Raw genomic sequence first — 17698 nt, 5'->3', positions numbered from 1 at the left:
GGCGATTTTATGGAGTAACGCAAAAGTAATGTAACGAGTAATGTAACTAGTTACTTTCTCCAGGGAGTAATAAAGTAATGTAAGGCATTACTTTTTTCAAAAGTAATATGTAATATGTAGTGCCTTACTTTTATGAGTAACGGACCCCAACTCTGATGATCTATATATTTTTTTATTTATTTATGGCATAATCGTTGACATAACAGTTTTGGCCACAAGGGAGAACCGGTTAAATCTGCCGGAAATACACAAAGGAACAAGAAGAAGAAGTTGTTGATACTCAACGGTCAAAATGGCGACTGATGTGCGACAGGAGCTGGCTGGGTTGATGAACTCCACTGGATCTCACAAAGATCTAGCCGCAAAGTACGTATTCACGTAACAAAAAACATTCAAATGTTTACGGTTTGTGATATTATACACACTTGGGGCTATTTACTGAGAGAATATCTAAACGAGATAACGCGTTAGCTAGCTATTAGCATTGCAATTAGCTCTCCCCTGGCTGCCAATAGTAATGTATAAATCTTTGATTTGGGTTCCTCAACAGTTGTAGCTGCAATAACACGGTAACAAAGCAATAATCTAAATGTTATGATGAATTGAACATGGTGGACCCTATTGTAAACAAGTGTAATGCTTATGGTTTTGTCCACAGTTAACAGTTTTGTATTGAGTTGTGCTTGAAATGTACTGTAATTCTCCAATCTGTTAATAATTACTTCAATCAATAGTAAAGTTTTTGTATTGACTTGTGTTTTCGTTTGAAATGTACCCATTCTGTATACTGTGAATACAAATATCAATCAATCAAAGATGGCGTGCACAACAATAATAAATATAAAGGTATAATAAATAAATATAAGGCCATAGAAGCCAAGGGCAATATGTGGTGTGGAAAGCAGCTTGGTTACTTGGTGTCTGTATTTATTATAGAATTAGCCAGTTTTATTGCATACATGTAATGTACATGGCCATATAGATCACTCCCATGTCAACATCTTATGACAGAGCATAGCTTAAATCCGGCTTAAATATTGGATATCTATTAAATTCTGTTTCAGGTACCGACAAATCTTGGAGAAGGCCATTCAATTCACAGATGCAGATCAACTGGAATCATTAAAGGCATTTGTTGAAGCAAGTATGTGATGTCGGCTTCACGTCACTTTGCATTTAATACTTTATTTTGAATTAACCACTTATTGTTTAGCCTTTCACAATTATCACATAATCGTCTAATAGCAATTATTTGAGATAATCGCAATTATTTTGTCATAATCGTTTCCATGTTGAAAATGTTTCATACTACAAACCTACGTTACACTGTGCCGCGTTGTAAGCTTGTAGATCAGCTATTTCCGCTTCAGTATAAAATGTCAGTCATTTTTATATTTCAGTTATTTTTGTCATATCTGCCCTTTTTTTAATTACCAGGCAACAGGAATGTAGTTTTTCGGAACGGACAGGACCTATGGACAGTAAAAAAACATATAAAAAGAAAAGAAAAAAATGAAAATGTAAATGAAAAATGTTGGAATCTGTGTGCAATGTATGAATGATGTCCTCCTTCCGAAAATAAACCGAACTGAACTGAACTGAACATGTTCCAATGTTCAATGCCACAAAACATACTTGCCCTCTATAACTAAAATTAAAAACACTTTAAATATTTTTTTATCATAAATGGAGAATCTTTCACTCAATAGGAACTGCTCCTGTCGCAAGTTGATGTCATATGTCTGTGTGGTCCAGCCCTATGAAATGCACATGCTAATAAAAAGTATTGGACACATGGACATATGACATCATCAACTTGCGACAGGAGCAGCTCCTATTGAGTGAAAGATTATCTATTTATGAAAAAATACAATATCAAGTGTTTTTTATTTTTAATACTGTTTTTATTAGGCATTTTGTATATGACATAACTTCAGAATATCATTGACAGATAATGAGTAATTAAGTTGTATAAAATAAAATAATAGTGACAGGTAGTGTAAATGTTCCAAATACAATACATAATAAAAAAGGTATATACATGTGATAAACAAGAAATAACTAAACGGTTAAACAGTGACAAACAAAGACAACAGGACAGACACTCTTGCTCTCAAACCTTTTTTTAGTTGTAGAGGGCAAGTATAATGTTTTAAGACATATTTGTCTTTCCAGGGATCCTTTTAATTTCAATTGTGTGACAATGAATCGTCAACCTAAATTTGTAATCGTGCGTGACATCCCTAATCTGTGATATTTAATCTGTTCTCTCTTACAGTGGTCAATGAAAATGTCAGTCTTGTCATTTCTAGACAACTGCTCACTGATTTCTGCACTCACCTCCCCACCTTGCCGGACGTTACAGCCAAGGCTGTGTACCACTTCACCTTGGAAAAGATTCAGCCCAGGGTGATCTCTTTTGAGGAGCAAGTAAGTAGAGCTGCAGCTCTCTCAGTGATCTTCTCCTTGGCATTTATTCTGTGGAGTACTTTGTCACTCGCTACTCAGTCTGGCCAGCAGACAGCAGACTCGCTTTTCATAACGTCACCTGTTATGTAGCCACGTTGCTGATAAGTCATCAGCGAGCGCCACTCTATCCATGCTTTTCTCACTCGAGACTCTAGAGTAAAACCTATGGTAAAAAGTAAACATGAATTTGATTCAGTAGTCCACTATGTCGTGTTTTTTCCCCAACCGATTTCACCTGTCCCTCCTACCAGGGAGATGGAACCATGTCCAGACTGAGTAGCGAGTAACAAAACAAATTCACGGAACGCAGCGAAGCAGGCTGGAAGTTTTGGAACCCAGGCTAATCAAATATCATTTTTGGGTCTCAAACTAAAACGTTTGCTTAGGGAACAACTGGACTAGAATTCAGAAGAAAATCAGGAATTAGCATTGCCCCCGTCACCTTAACAACCGTGTGAACTGAGTGGTGCAACTCCCCTCTCCCCCTTCTCTCTCTCTCTCTCTCTCATTAGCAGCCAACAGTGCAGCACTATCTCTCTCTCTGTTTCTGGCACTACAGCGCCCCTACTGGTACTAATGCTCATACTGGTGCTCATTAACGTCACATAGGCGGACACATAGGTGAACACGGACATTGCTGTTCCTTGGAGTGGTTGCATCACAGATATTAGTGTGGTGTAACCAGTTAATTTATTTACATTTTGCTCTTAATTATAAAGTGTTCAATCTATTCATGAAATGGTAACTTTAACAACCTTACTGTAGAACTGCAGACTCACTCCCAATCTTCCGCTGTAGTCTTCAGACTCCACCTTGCCGTAGCACTTGCCCTAGCCTCGACTTTCCTGGCGTATGCAAAGGATAAAATTACAGATGCCAGGTCATTATTGGCATCCTATAGTGTTGTTGTACAGATTATTGATTTTCTTTGTCACAGGGCAACTGTTAAACTGATGTGTTCTTGGTTTACTTATGATCCTAGATGACTATTTCTATCCATTTGATGTACGTATTACCTTGTGTTGTCCTTGCTTACTGTAAATCGCTCTGCATCTGCTAAATGCCTTAATTGTAAATGGCAATGTGTTTTTCAGGTTGCCTCCATCCGGCAGCACTTGGCAACCATTTATGAAAAGGAGGGGGACTGGAGAAATGCTGCTCAGGTTCTGGTCGGCATTCCCCTGGAAACGGGACAAAAGTAAGTTACCAGTTCACTTACTGGATCTCACATCTATAAAGGTGTTTCTACACTGGTGCGTTTTCTTCCCCCGGACGAATATCTGAGTGAATTTCGGAGGGCGTAAAAAAGAAACATTGTCATCTAATCTTACATAAGCTACTGTGTTCATTTTCTTTAAGGAAACCGATCACAGTTTGGGACAAAGCGGTTCAGTCATGAGATATTATTTTTGCTTTATTCCATGCACCTGTCTTTTTCTCAGGCAGTACAATGTAGACTATAAGTTGGACACGTACCTGAAAATTGCTCGTCTCTACTTGGAGGATGACGATCCCGTTCAGGCGGAAGCTTACATCAACAGAGCCTCCTTGCTTCAGAATGAGTCATCTAATGAACAGCTGCAGATACACTATAAGGTAATATTCAACCTGCTGTCTTTATAGCAGTGCTGCTCAGACCCTTTAATGTCACAGAAGTCCAGTTTGATATCCATTATTAGGTCACGGACCCCCATTTGTTACCATATTCTGCCTCTGGGGACCCCAATCTACACCGTAAAATCCCAACTCTGAGAGTGTGCAAATGGAACCAAATGTCCTCTTGTGCCACACTGTTAAGGTTCTACATCTGCTACTTTTTAACATAAAAAAAAAACCCACATCTATTCAGTCAGCCTTACCGTTAAGCTGCTAGGGACAGTAAAAAACCCGTACTGAACACATTAATCTGTCCCTGCTCATGCTTCCTTCTATGCATGAGTAGTCCAAGCTGCTTCTTTTCACCTGCCAGGGGGAGTTTCCCTGGCCGGACGTAGCACGTGGAAGGAACACGTTATTCCGACCAGTTCCTTTCCCCTCCATTAGGCGCCCCAGCTGACCAGCGGGAGGTAGTTTAGAGACCAGGATTACTACATGTTTTTTGTGAGGGTACCTACCCTAGGGGACACCGGGAGAACATGCAAACTCCACACAGAAAGGCCCTTTCGCCAACACTTTCGCCCGCGTCATGGGCACTGATGATGCGGAGGAGAGAACACACCTAGAAACGCAAGGTAGTCCCATGCGTTTCTGGTTCAAATCTGCTGCAGATTTGAACCAGAAACGCATGGGACTACCTTCTCATCTGTTTCCAGTTCAAATGTGCTCCCGAGCAACCGAACCGAAACGGGTATGCCGGCATCTTCTGGAAACCTGAGACTTAACAGTTATGCGCAGAGCCTGTTGTATTCATAATGGCCTTACAAAGGGCCATAACAATTTAACTTGTTGAAACCTGCAGAAACCCTGATTATGTATTCAAATATAGATTTGATTTACAAAACTGCAACGACGTGTGACGTGTAGACTTACATGCTGTGTTTATGCCCAGGTTTGCTATGCCAGAGTCCTAGACTTCAGGAGGAAGTTTATTGAAGCTGCACAAAGGTACAACGAGCTGTCCTACAAATCCATTGTCCACGAGACTGAGCGTCTAGAAGCCCTGAAGCATGCACTGAACTGCACCATACTGGCCTCTGCAGGTAAACCACTGAACTGCACCATACTGGCCTCTGTGTGTAAACCCCACTGAATCTATGAACATTACTGTTTTGACTGACTGATGAGTACAGTACAGTCAAACACTTGGTCTAAAAGGATAACACCAAAAAAAGTCCTTCCGGTCTTGTTTCAATTCGGGTCCTATGTATTCAACTCATACAATGTCAAAGAGAGATTGATTTGGTATGAGTTCCAGCAGTTGCTCCCCAGCTAAATGATTCCGAGGGTTGGTAACCAAATCAAATGGACCCTTGTTAGATCTATACCTCTTGAGAGTGTACATTTGGTTTCACTTTACGCTCTCAAGAGTTAAATAATTGTTAAATATCTGTATAAGATGTCTACACAATTAAAGAATGTTATAATTGTTATTTTGATCAATGCCTTCCTCTCTCTGCCCTGCAGGCCAGCAGCGCTCCCGTATGCTGGCCACTCTGTTCAAGGACGAGCGCTGTCAGCAGCTGGCCGCCTATGGCATCTTGGAGAAGATGTACCTGGATCGCATCATCAGGGGCAACCAGCTGCAGGAGTTTGCTGCCATGCTCATGCCGCATCAGAAGGCCACCATGGCAGATGGTAAGGTCGAGAGTACTGGCACACAGCAGGGCTTCACAAACCTTAATGACGCATTGGAAGGCCACCATGGCAGGTGATGAGGTCGAGAACATCTGGCACACAGCAGGGCTTCACAATTCTTATCATTCTATTCTATTCTATCAAGACCTAAAAGACATTTGGTGTCTCTCTAAAGTTCTGACCCGAACTTTAATATTAAAAAATATTTGTTTTGGGGAAATATTTTGGAAATCATGTTTTTAAAATGTAAGCGAAAAAGGGGATATTTAAAATGGGTGCGTGACCTCTTTTAAACAAGGTTTAAGGATGCGTAGATACAAGGCCAGTATGGAATATAGGGATTTAATTAAATTTCTCTTCTCCTAAATCTTTCTATCTGTGCTCTCTCTCTTCCAGGTTCCAGCATCCTGGACAGAGCGGTCATAGAACACAACCTGCTGTCTGCCAGTAAACTGTACAACAACATCACTTTTGAAGAGCTTGGGGCCTTGTTGGAAATTCCTCCGGCAAAAGTGAGACAATATGCTCTATGCACACGGGCCTGCCTTTTTCGCAGAGCTTTTGCCCAGGTGGGCGTGGTTTTGAGGTTATTATTCTGTTGTGTTGGGTTTTTGGTTTAAGGGCTTTAGTTTCTGTGAGATTATGGTTAAAATTAAGGTTAGGTTTAGGCATATAACCACGCCCATCTGGGCGAAAGCTCTCTCCCTATGCACACAGAATAAATCTTTCTACTTCCGGACCCCTTCCCTACTTCCTTCACAGGTGTTAGTAATGATACTACCAGTAATTAAGGCTCTGTTCCATTTAGTGTACAATGGTTCTCAAACGTTTTAATTTCATGGACCCCAAGTCTGAGAGAGTACAAATGTACACTCACAGTTACACACCCATACGGGGCAGTTTGGGACCCACTTGTGTAGTGTTTCCAGTAAGCCAACATGCAGAGTCGGGTATCGGCAAGCAAAATATTTGGGTATCGACAAGCAAAATATAAAGACTGCAACTGATACAGAACGCTGCTTGCAAGGATTTTTACGCATACCAAGAGAAGTGAGCATATCACACTAGTGACTAGTCCTTCACTAAGGTTACAATGCCTGAGAGTTTTAGAATTACCGGTAATTGTATCATTAATTTGACATTTCTGGGGGTGGCATTAAAGCAAAGTCCATGAGATTGTTATGATTTACTGTACGGGCATTGTAATTAATACTATTTCTTCTAACATTATTTGATTTTGTGCTTTATTCTCAGGCTGAAAAAATCGCCTCCCAGATGATAACGGAGGGTCGCATGAATGGCTTCATTGACCAGATAGATAGTATTGTCCACTTTGAGAGTAAGTGACAGTGACTTTTACTTATTTTAACTTTTGCTAGAACATAGAAAACCTGGCATAGCTGAAGCCCTAGTGGGTTAGTTTGTTGGTTCAATGTACATTGAATCGCCGACCCACTTCGTTGTTTTTGTGTCTTTTTTTTTCAGCCCGTGAGCCACTTCCCACCTGGGACAAACAGATCCAATCGCTTTGTTTCCAAGTCAACAACCTCCTAGAAAAGATCCGAGCAGCTGCTCCGGAATGGGCCAATACACAGGCCATGGAAACGCAAATGACCCACTGAACGTCAACTAAAAGCTCCCCTAAACCAAATGACCCAGTTAACGGTAACCAAACGCTCCCCAAAACCAGTGGTTCTCAACCCTTTCAGTTTCAGGTTGCCGCATAACTCTGAGAGTCTTCAAATGAAACCAAATGAACCCATGAGGGTCCATTTGGTTTGATTTGTAGACTCTCAGAGTTACAGACCTGTAAGGGTCCATTTGGAATCCCACCACCTGAGAAAACAATGTTGTACATGAAGCTGATACTCTGGGGACCCTCCCAAATAATTTGAGGACCCCCGGTTTGGGAACCACTGGTCTAATAATCGACAGGCAACAATTGAAGATATCTCACCTATTTAGAGTTATATCATCATCAGACAACACAGTGGTGTGTTGAAATCTACAAGCTCGGCTGTAGATCAGCTATTTTCAGCATGTGACACTGAAATATACTCGCCACTTGAGGACATCAGGCATATAATGGAAGCATAGGGGAATATTCACTAAAACATCTTACAGGGAACTGTTTTTGTATTCTTTTTGCCAAAACTGTAAAACGAAACACTTATTTGAGTGGTATGGTTTTGAGTGGTCGAACTAAGCTCGACGGTGCTAGAAGTACAAATCTTCTCCACATAATACAATAGCCGTTAATGTTACATTCTGTCCTAAAGTGGCTCGATAGACCCGATATCATCTTCCACTGTACAAAGAGATTAATTAAATGTGAATTTGAATTCAACTCGTTTGTCCTCATTTTGATATTTCTGAATGTTCAGTGGTTTATAAAAATTTTCACATTTAAAGTAAGGTGGATGAAATTCTTAGTTCAGTCAGCTTATGGCTTATAGTTATAAGTATTTATAAACCATGATTAATTATCAGTGACTAACTTTTTTTTAATCAATTTTATTTTATTTTATTCATCACAGAAACAATACAATTATATGAAGTCAAAATATATAAATTTTTGTCTAAATCAACTGTAGTATTAGTCGAGTAAACTAGACTAAAACCTAAATGTTTAAGATGACTAAACCACTAGACTACATGCAATGTTATTTAAAAGAGTAAATAAATAAATAAATTAAATAATAAATGAATAAATCTAATGAATGGGCGGGACCCCATGTTGCATGTTTACATTTATTTCATTATGTTAATTATTCATTTATGGAAGAAAAAAAAAACAGCAATAATATATTGTAACTTGTAAGTCAGTGGTTCTCAACCTTTTCTAAAACGGCATTTGCAGCCCATACCCATCTGTAAGTGGTCACATACATTAATGATTGTGTTCTGGCTTAGATCAATATCCTTTAAGTTCCTACTTCACTTATCATTAAAAGTTATTTCATCCAGATTTGAAACAAGATACACAATACTTGTTTTCTCGGTTTTTACTTTACTTTTATTTTCCTATTGTTTAATATCAATGCATGACACAGCAATTACAGCTCTCCTTGAAAACTTGGTAATTGGTGCATATCTGCAGGTGGGTGATTCCATTGTCGCAGTTGTAGTAGGAGTGCTTGTCGTTGACGTTGCGATAGAGGCCATTGGGCTTCCCTCCGCAGAAGCCCGTCGCAGCAGAGGCCAGAGGCCAGTCGCAGCATTTACAGCTGTCGCTGTACACGAGTCCAACGGGGCATGCCTGGAGGTAGGTGAACCCGTTGTGGCAGTTATGGAAGGAGTTGGCGTCTATGGCGTTCGTGTAGAGGCCATTAGCCTTCCCTCTGCAGAAGCCAAGGTCAGTTGACACAGTGTTGGTGGCGGTGGCAGTATCAGTGGTGATGGCAGCCGGGTTATCCATGGTGATGATGGCATTCGGGTTAGGGATCTGAGTGGAATCTGAGAAATGAGGATGGGGATGATATGAAAGTTACACAAAATAAGTGATTAACTATAGTATTACCATAATAAAATGTGCTTAAGGCATAAAATTACACTTTTTTTTAACCCCCAGTATCCCTTTTCTGTGGGAAACATTCAAAGAAAGTAGCTGATCTACAAGCTCACTGTAGATGTGCTATTTTCTTGGATCAATAACAGACTGCTGTCTAATCAAAGGTTCAGAGCACCTGATTTTTGCCGTACCCAACATGGTACTGTAGCTACAAACGCACGTTTTTGAACATTTGAAGCGAGAAATACACAATGCAAAAACGGAAAATGTCTACTATTTTGATCAACCTTTCCTGGTTTCCGAGGCGACACGTTGCACTGGACACACCGTGACCTGGCATATATTGATGAAATACTAACGTATACGCAATCACGCAATGACACCTTCATTGTTACTTTGGGTCTATGTATTCATCATTTCTTTATTACTGTTATTACCTGCTTATTCTTGTGTAATAAGAAGAATATTAGGATCCCCTATTTGGATATTAGGATCCCCTTCGGAATCTTATCAATTATCTCTTGCATGTTTCAACATAAATTATGGAGATTACATGATTTTCCACCCGAGAGTGACGATATGAACGCAGGTTTTGTTTACCTGAATCTAGTAGAGCTCTCAGGTGGCTGATGAGGGGGTATCTGCCCTGGCCACACATTTCTCCAGTAAAGTCATCCAGGTCCATGGCCCATACCAAGGCTCCTCCAAAACCACTCGTCTTCAAGTACTTCACCTGTGGAGATTGTCATTTATTTATCGTGAAATTCTCCTCTGTCATACATTCATTATTTGTTGAGCTGCTATACAAATTCAGTACCGCTTGGACCCTCTACTGATAAAAACAGACCTGTAAAGAGTATTGCATGTATTTCACTGATTCAGTGAAATACATGCCAAAATAGCAGATCTACAAGCTCACAACACGCTGTGAGCTTGTAGATCTGCTATTTTTGATGAATGTTCCCCCAGAATAGGGATGCTGGCGGTTAAAGAGTCCCATTTTTTAACTAACCCTAGTCCCCATGTTTTAAGCATATTGTGATTATTGCAATACATATGTTTGTGTGGTTTTAATTTGTTAAAAATGAACACATCCATGTTATTGACTGATATCTTTAGTTTTTTAGATTGGATCGTAAAGCTGCTGTATATTACCTTGTGTGCAAAACTATCAATGTTATCAAATGCCAGCCATTCTTTGCCTTTGGTGGCATAAGGCACGATTTGCTCATCAATCCAGTGGACAGAGGCCCCGCGGAGGAAGCTACAAACCTGTTGGAAGGACAACAATGTATGTATCTTAAAATCAAAAAGACTTGACATTATTATCCATATACTGGTATGATGCCATATTGTGGGTTTTAGAGCTTGTGACTAAATAACTACAATGATCCATTGGAACATCTTTTTTCCCCCCTACTTCATAAAAAGTAACACATTTGGACATACAAGGTTTTCCACCCAACCGCAACATAGTATAAGCTTCAATGGTCACTCACCTCAAAGTAAGCCAGGATTCCTGCCTCTCCTGTATAGAGTCCAGCAGAGCCAGCACTGCTAGTCGGAGAGCCAACGGCACCATCTGCTGACCATGTACGGAACGTGCGTCCAAATGTTGCGAAACCAAGCAGGAGTTTTTCAGCAGGTGCTCCTTGATCTCTCCAGTAATTCATGGCAAAGTCCTGGTTGCAAAAATACACACTCAATCAGTTGCCACGTGCATCAGTGATTCTCAACCTCCTTAATGTCAAGGTACCCCCAGTTTGATATGCCCTAGACCAGGGGTCCTTAACGTTTTTCAGACCCACAAAGGAGTAAGGACCCCTTAGCTATTTTTGCCGGATGCTAGGATTCAAGTGAAAATAAAAACACGTTCAAATAGCACACCAAGATTTGCCGCCCTCCTCTAGTAACTCTGAGGACCCCCTACAGGTGCTAGACCCCTTGTTGAAGACCATGCATTGATTAGAGTACCATGGAGTACTCCCATTTGATACTTTACTTTTATACACTCTTAAAATGTGATGGTTTCCTCTGATGTGTGATGGACATTTATATTATTTAGCCATTTTATCAGGAGAGAAAAGCATTTGTACACTTGTACATGCTTATGGGGGTCCTTGAAATAGGCTCTATGCCTCTTCCTTACTTCTTTCACAGGTTTTACCAGTGATACTAATTGAGGCTCTGTTCCATTCTAGTCAAACAGAGTCAGAGTGCATGTTGGCTCACTGGAAACACTGCTGCCTACACCAGTGGGTCTCGAGGTGTGGTCCAGGGACCCTCATGGTTCCTTGACGGGGTTCCAAATGGACCATTGTGTGCATATGGAATCTAATTAATTTGGTTCTATTTGTACACTCAGAGTTACACAGCTGTAAGGGTCCATTTGTTTCCATTTGTACACACTCAGAGTTATGGGGGTACTTGAAATGTAAACAGTTTGAGGACCTTTTATAGCTACACACAAAAAAACTGTCTTAATTAGTATCGTGGCAAAACCTGTTAAGGAAGTAAATAATAGGCCCACTTTCCTTACAATTTGGCTGCTGTGTATAAAATGTGTTTTGTTCCACTGCTGTGTATAAAAAGTGTTTTATTCCACAACTGGTAATAAAATGTGTATGTGAGTTGTGAGATTTCTACTCACCACATTGTTTGTATCTTGTGAAGTGAGAGGGCTGTTGTGGCCGGTGGTTTTCTCCCATGCTCCGTGGAAGTCATACGTCATGACATTAATAAAGTCCAGGGACCTGTTGTTATGCACATACACACAGTTCTGGATGTCAAGTACAATGTTGCATCGTCGGAATGAGAGGCCTGTTATAAAATGCGGCAGAACTTTATAAGTATGATTATAATCTGCTCACAAGTAGGTCGGATAGGTTTATTGTTGGTATCAGCCGGGTTCCGGGAGTCTATTCCAGTTTTGCAGTGTGCTAGCTAGACCCCTGGGAGATGGATTGCTGAGGTGGAGCACCCGCAACACCAACCATCAGCTCCCAGTACTTACTGGAGTTACCGCAAAACTTGCAACACCCAAGCCGTGCTAATACGCTGAGTTGGCAGTGCCTGGGATCGAACCCATGACCTTGTGGTCAAGAGGTGGGTACTGAGATACCCGGACACTGTAAAGTTATGCTTATGCTCTTAAATACTAATTATGCTGTATTTAACATGAATAATAACACATAACACCTTTTCTTATAAGCAGTAGACTAAGTAAGTTTACAATGCATTATGTCTTGGGGATACACAGTAAGTCTTAGTGAAAAGGCCTTGAACTCACCTAGCGATCTGGGCGACCTCATAACCATTGTCAATGTTTTCCTTCCCAGCAGCTACTGCAGCTGTGAGCAGCAGTCTGGGTCTTCTGTTCAGATGTCCTTCCTGCTCGAAGGCAGAGCGTAACTCCTACATCCAAACACATGAATGATATGGCATATGGGTCATATAATGATAGCAGTGAGTGAATAGTGCAGTGGTTCTCAAAACTCTTTGATTTCAGGGAGCCAGTGTTAACTTTATCGACTAAAACTGTGAAGACAAATGTCAACTACGTACCATTTTTCACTGGTGAAAACGATATAATTACTAACTAAGCTATATGATGACTAGAACTATGACAAATGACAGAAAGTATAATGGCAATTCCGTCAACTAAATTAAAACTATGGTCGACTTAAAGGGAGGAGGGACTAGTGGAGAAGCAGGTTAGTGGAGATGTTGTCCAGTAGACCAATTGGTTGTCGTGGCTCGAAAGTAGCAGATCTACAGGCGGGTTGTGAGATTATGATTTTAAAAAGAATGTGTATTTTCCCCTAAAATAGTACATTAAAATCAATAATTAAATCTATACAAAAAAAGAAGAAAAAACTAAACCATACATGAATAAGTAGTGGAAATATAGTAGATCTACAAGCACACAGTGTCACATTATGTCATATGAGCTTGTAGATCTGCTATTTTGGGTCCAGAGTAAACGTCTAATTACTCGTTTTGGGTCTTGAGTTAAGAACCAGGGACACACAAGTCACACATTGCTGTCTATAGTAGCCCCAGTATGTTCCCTCAGCACTACGCTCATTCTGTAGCTCCTCAACTCGGAGCTACAGAATGAGCGTAGGGACTTACAGTCTATGGTAGGGACTAGGGAGAGGGCACATATGGGGCTATGTCTATAGGTGCTCGGACGGACGGACAGACCCAGCCAGGGTCACACATTACATTGTTGTCTATACTAGTGGCTGTCTAGCACCACTCAAACAGTTTGGGAATGACAGTTTTATTTACCTGACAGAGCAGTGTGAACCTGTGTTTGTCCTCTGAGGGGCTCCCTCGCGCTCCTGGATAATACCAGTCCAGATCCAGTCCGTCGAAGCCATGCTGTCTCAACAGGTTAATGGCTGACGTGATGAAGGTCTGGCGGCTGAAGGCTGATGACACCATTATGCTGAATCTAAACGACACGGACACCTCAAATGTTTATGATTGACTGCCAGCTACAAAAATGGTGTTAGTTACTGTTTATCTAACAATAGACTCATGATAAGTAATGAACTGACTAGTAAACAGAAACACTGCTATTGAACTCACTGTGTAGATGCGGTGTTCCAACCGCCAACAGCCAGCAGAGTTTTCAGTCCAGGGTTGCTGCAAAGTAGACATGGAAAGATTATGAATGACAGAATTATGTCTGTGAGACTGTGACTGTGTGCTGTTGCTGACTTAAATGACTTAGCCTATAGCTGTAGGCTACAGCTAGTAGCCTAAGTAAATAAAATATGACATACCCATCTCTGGCACAGACAGCCTGTAGCTGTGCCATATTTTATTACTTATATTTATCTGAAAAAGTGAAAATTGTTCATGTATTTTTATATTTTTGGGTAACAAACTGTATTTTGTATTTTTGTGGTCTGTTGTAGAGCAGCAGATATATCATGAGACCCTACTCACAGAGATTACATTCACCTGTTTGGTTTGGGCATCTTGTCAGAGGTACAGAGAAGAAAGGAGCTCATCATGTCAGAGACATAAGGCGCAAACGGTATGTCATCTCACCTGTATACCTACCTGCATTATAGCAACAATAATCCTCAACATTTTTCATTGCAAGGTTGCAAAGTTTGATGTGCACTAGGCCACGGACGCCCACTCAATTAGCACTTTTATTAATGAGACCGCAATTTACAGTGTAAAGGCCTCTACAAAACTTATCTGTTTACTTTTCAGGATTAAAATTCAAAGCTTAACTGTACCGTGCTTTGTGGTCTGTTGTGGAGCAGAGCAAAAAACAGTTAAGTTTTGAGGCAAAGCTTAACTGTTTTTTTTTTTACTTTTCAGGATTCTAATTAAAAAATAGCAAAAAATAGACTCTATAAGCTCCACAAAATCCACATTTGAGCTTGTATATGTTCTACTTTTGATGCTTTTGTGTGACACTGTATGATTAAGTATAGGCCTATGGTATGTATTTAATAAATGTACATAAAAATAATATGGAGTCTTGGAGATAAGATAAGAAGCTTCTGCAACCTGACAGCCACGATATAAACCTGGGAAATGAAAAGGACACAACTCACCTATGCTTGAGTCCATTGAAGTCCTTGTAGAGAGCCTGGTCGTTCCATTCATAGGTGTCCAGCTGGTTGTGTTGGTTGACGACAGAGAAGGCGTAGATCAGATGGGTGCACAGGTTGGGGTCAATGTTAGCAGGCAGAAATTTGCCAGAACCCGGTCTGTATTGGGCCCAGTTGCTGAAGTAGCACAGCAGTGGTTTGGAGGAAGACACTGTAGGAAGGAAGGAAGGAATTATTGAATGAACGCATGAATTATGATAAACGAGTGAAATTGGAAGTGATGAAACATGGAAGTGAGCAGAACCAAATTGGAACTGGATTGGAACACTCAAATAAATGTGTATTCTCTCTCTCTCTCTCTCTCTCTCTCTCTCTCTCTCTCTCTCTCTCTCTCTCTCTCTCTCTCTCTCTCAGAACAACAACTTTAACCTTTTAAGCCCCCCCCCCCCCCCTTACACCATTTTAGTGATTTAAACAGAATGCATAAATAGATACATACCCTCTTGAAGACTTAGTAAAAGGGTTAGACCTGGAAACAGAAAATAAATGTTAATATCTGCACTTTTAACACATTATACTGTTAAAGTAACATTAATAATCTGACTTCAACAATGATTTCAACCTACCAGCCAAGATGGTTAGTGCGGCCATGGTGTATTACTGCAGGACTATCCTATCCTTTGTAGTGGCCTGAAATGATGACAAGTGTTTATTATTCATAGAGGTTTCATTTAAAGCAGTGGTTCATATTTGATGACCAGCAGTGGTTCCCATTGGAGACATAAAGAGTCTCCATTGTTTCTCCATAGGGAACCACGACTGGCCATCAAATTATTACGTGTATACATACATTACATATGAGGTTTCCATCCGACAGACACAATTTATAACTAAAATCTAAAATGACACAATGCTTTTCCCGCTTTTTAATGGGTTAAATGAAAGGAGCCACGACTTACCTGTTTCTTAGTGAGGGACTGAAAGACTGGTGTGACACAACTGGGATCATCTGTGGTGGTTTATATAAGGCTGGAATTCCAGCTACAGTAGGATCCAGGACCAATCCAGGACCAGACAACACATCACAGCGTTTGTGTTAGGGGTGTGTGTGTGTGTGTGTGTGTGTGTGTGTGTGTGTGTGTGTGTGTGTTTGGTATTAGGTAGCAGTGAGGAGTGGCCCATCCAAAGATACAGACCAGCTTTGTAATCTCATGTATCATCAGGTGTTTGTTTATGTAAACTATGCCTCTGTCTTGTACAGTGTCAGTGACCCCCAACATTTTGTTGTTGCAGTCTCCCCCCCCCCCCTTTCATCTGACACACACATTTTAACAATTAGGCTTACATCCACAAAATCATGGCACAACCTGTCTTCATGATACAATATGTCATGTCACTCAGTTACTCTATGCCATGGGTATAACAGTGCCTCCGCCATATGTGGTGGCTGCCAATTTTTGCAGAGACGCCACAATACTTTACCAGCCTTTTTGCCTCCTTTAGGCATCCCAAGTTGCACACACGCACACAATAGCAGACAAGCTTGTGGCTCGGCTGTTTTCATGTGACCAATTTTCAACGAATGTTCACATACGGCATGCATATGTAAGTGCCACATGACGGGTTTCATGTGGCACTTACAATCGGATGACGGATGAATACATGATTTTAACACTTATTTTTTAAACTAGCTATCTCTCCCACTGTGTTACTGATAGACAGACCCTCTCAGTTTCTGCTGAAAACTCATTGAAACTTTTTATTTTTTAATATACTTTTTTCATTTATGTTTAATATTTTTTGGGGGAAATTAAAAGCACCAGGGAGAGAAAATAATTTAAAAAAAATTTAATTATTAAAAATAAATAAATAAAAACACGGGCACCTCACATATTGGGAGGGCAGTGTCACTCACCCTAAAAAAGGACCAGTGTTTTTGTTGAATCTATCATGGTTAAAATGGAGTTTGGTTTGTATAAGAAGGGAGCTGGGCAGCTAATATGAATATGAAATATCTAAATACTGAATCAAGAACCTTAAAAACTCTATGGTGGTTCACGTAGGTTTTTTGAAAGTGAAATATCCCTTTAACTTAACTGTAATTATTTAAGTAAATCAGACACACTTAAACCGTACACGTTTTATTGTTATTTTACATTACACTTGAATCCTAGCATCACTATTCTGGGGGGAATATTTGCCATAAACAGCATATCTACATTCTTGTAGATCTGCTATTTTTGAGTGGTGCAACCACTCCAAGGAACAGCAATGTCCGTGTTCACCTATGTTTCCGTTCACCTATGTAACCGCCCGTTCACCTATGTGTCCGCCCGTTCACCTATGTGTTCACATGTGACGAGTACCAGTAGGGGCGCTGTTTGCCAGAAACAGAGAAAGGGATAGAGCTGCACTGTTGCCTGCTAATGAGAGAGAGAGAGAGAGAGAGAGAGGTGGGGGGGAGTTGCACCAAACTCTTTTCCAAAGAGGTTTGGCTTGCAAGTAGCATGCAGGCTATATTGCATCAGTGGCCTGATGAACTAGATTGTTTTTGTCTATGTACACAGTAAGCTGTTTCTTTTGTTCATTTAGCTGTATGATGTGTGGATGAAGTAGAATTAAGGTTTGTGTTGTGACTGTGTGTTGTAAGCTCTTGAGACAATGACAGTGTGTGGTTTGGTGCATGCGGAGAGCCAAGGGCGGCACTCTCAATCTGAGAATCCCATCTGCAAATAAAGGAAAAACACTGCCTTCTTAACGCGTACACAGACTGACTTGTTATAGTCAACATCGGTGGTTCCCAAACCAGGTGTCGGGACCCCAGATGATTAGCTCAGTGATA

At 40.6% G+C, this 17698-nt stretch overlaps 2 protein-coding genes across 3 annotated transcripts; one reads left to right on the top strand and one right to left on the bottom strand.

Moving 5' to 3' along the window:
* Positions 1-238: 238 nt before the first annotated feature.
* Positions 239-8110, top strand: cops4 (COP9 constitutive photomorphogenic homolog subunit 4 (Arabidopsis)). 2 transcript variants are annotated; one of them, XR_013963482.1, is made up of 11 exons: positions 239-366; positions 1065-1144; positions 2279-2430; positions 3564-3667; positions 3912-4065; positions 5018-5168; positions 5593-5763; positions 6160-6275; positions 7018-7102; positions 7249-7478; positions 7561-8110. XR_013963482.1 is itself a non-coding variant. In XM_080756602.1 (10 exons), exons 1-10 carry the CDS (start codon positions 293-295, stop codon positions 7383-7385), a joined length of 1224 nt encoding a protein of 407 aa, XP_080612728.1. In that variant the 5' UTR covers positions 239-292; the 3' UTR covers positions 7386-8110. The 2 variants fall into 2 exon arrangements, 1 of the variants encoding a protein (XP_080612728.1); XM_080756602.1 differs by having other exon boundaries at positions 7249-8110.
* Positions 8111-8800: 690 nt separating this feature from the next.
* LOC308309646 (chitotriosidase-1-like) lies at positions 8801-15507 on the bottom strand (the record flags this gene model as incomplete). Its single annotated transcript, XM_080755556.1, has 8 exons — positions 8801-9219; positions 9875-10007; positions 11925-12027; positions 12564-12688; positions 13568-13733; positions 13871-13927; positions 14860-15067; positions 15483-15507. The coding sequence occupies 8 exons, from the start codon at positions 15505-15507 to the stop codon at positions 8801-8803; spliced, it is 1236 nt and encodes a 411-aa protein (XP_080611682.1).
* Positions 15508-17698: the final 2191 nt, after the last annotated feature.

The sequence above is a fragment of the Protomyctophum bolini genome, assembly GCF_963924005.1.
Source record: "Protomyctophum bolini genome assembly, chromosome: 22".
Taxonomy (NCBI): Eukaryota; Metazoa; Chordata; class Actinopteri; order Myctophiformes; family Myctophidae; genus Protomyctophum; species Protomyctophum bolini.
This window is presented reverse-complemented; position numbering and strand designations above follow the sequence as displayed.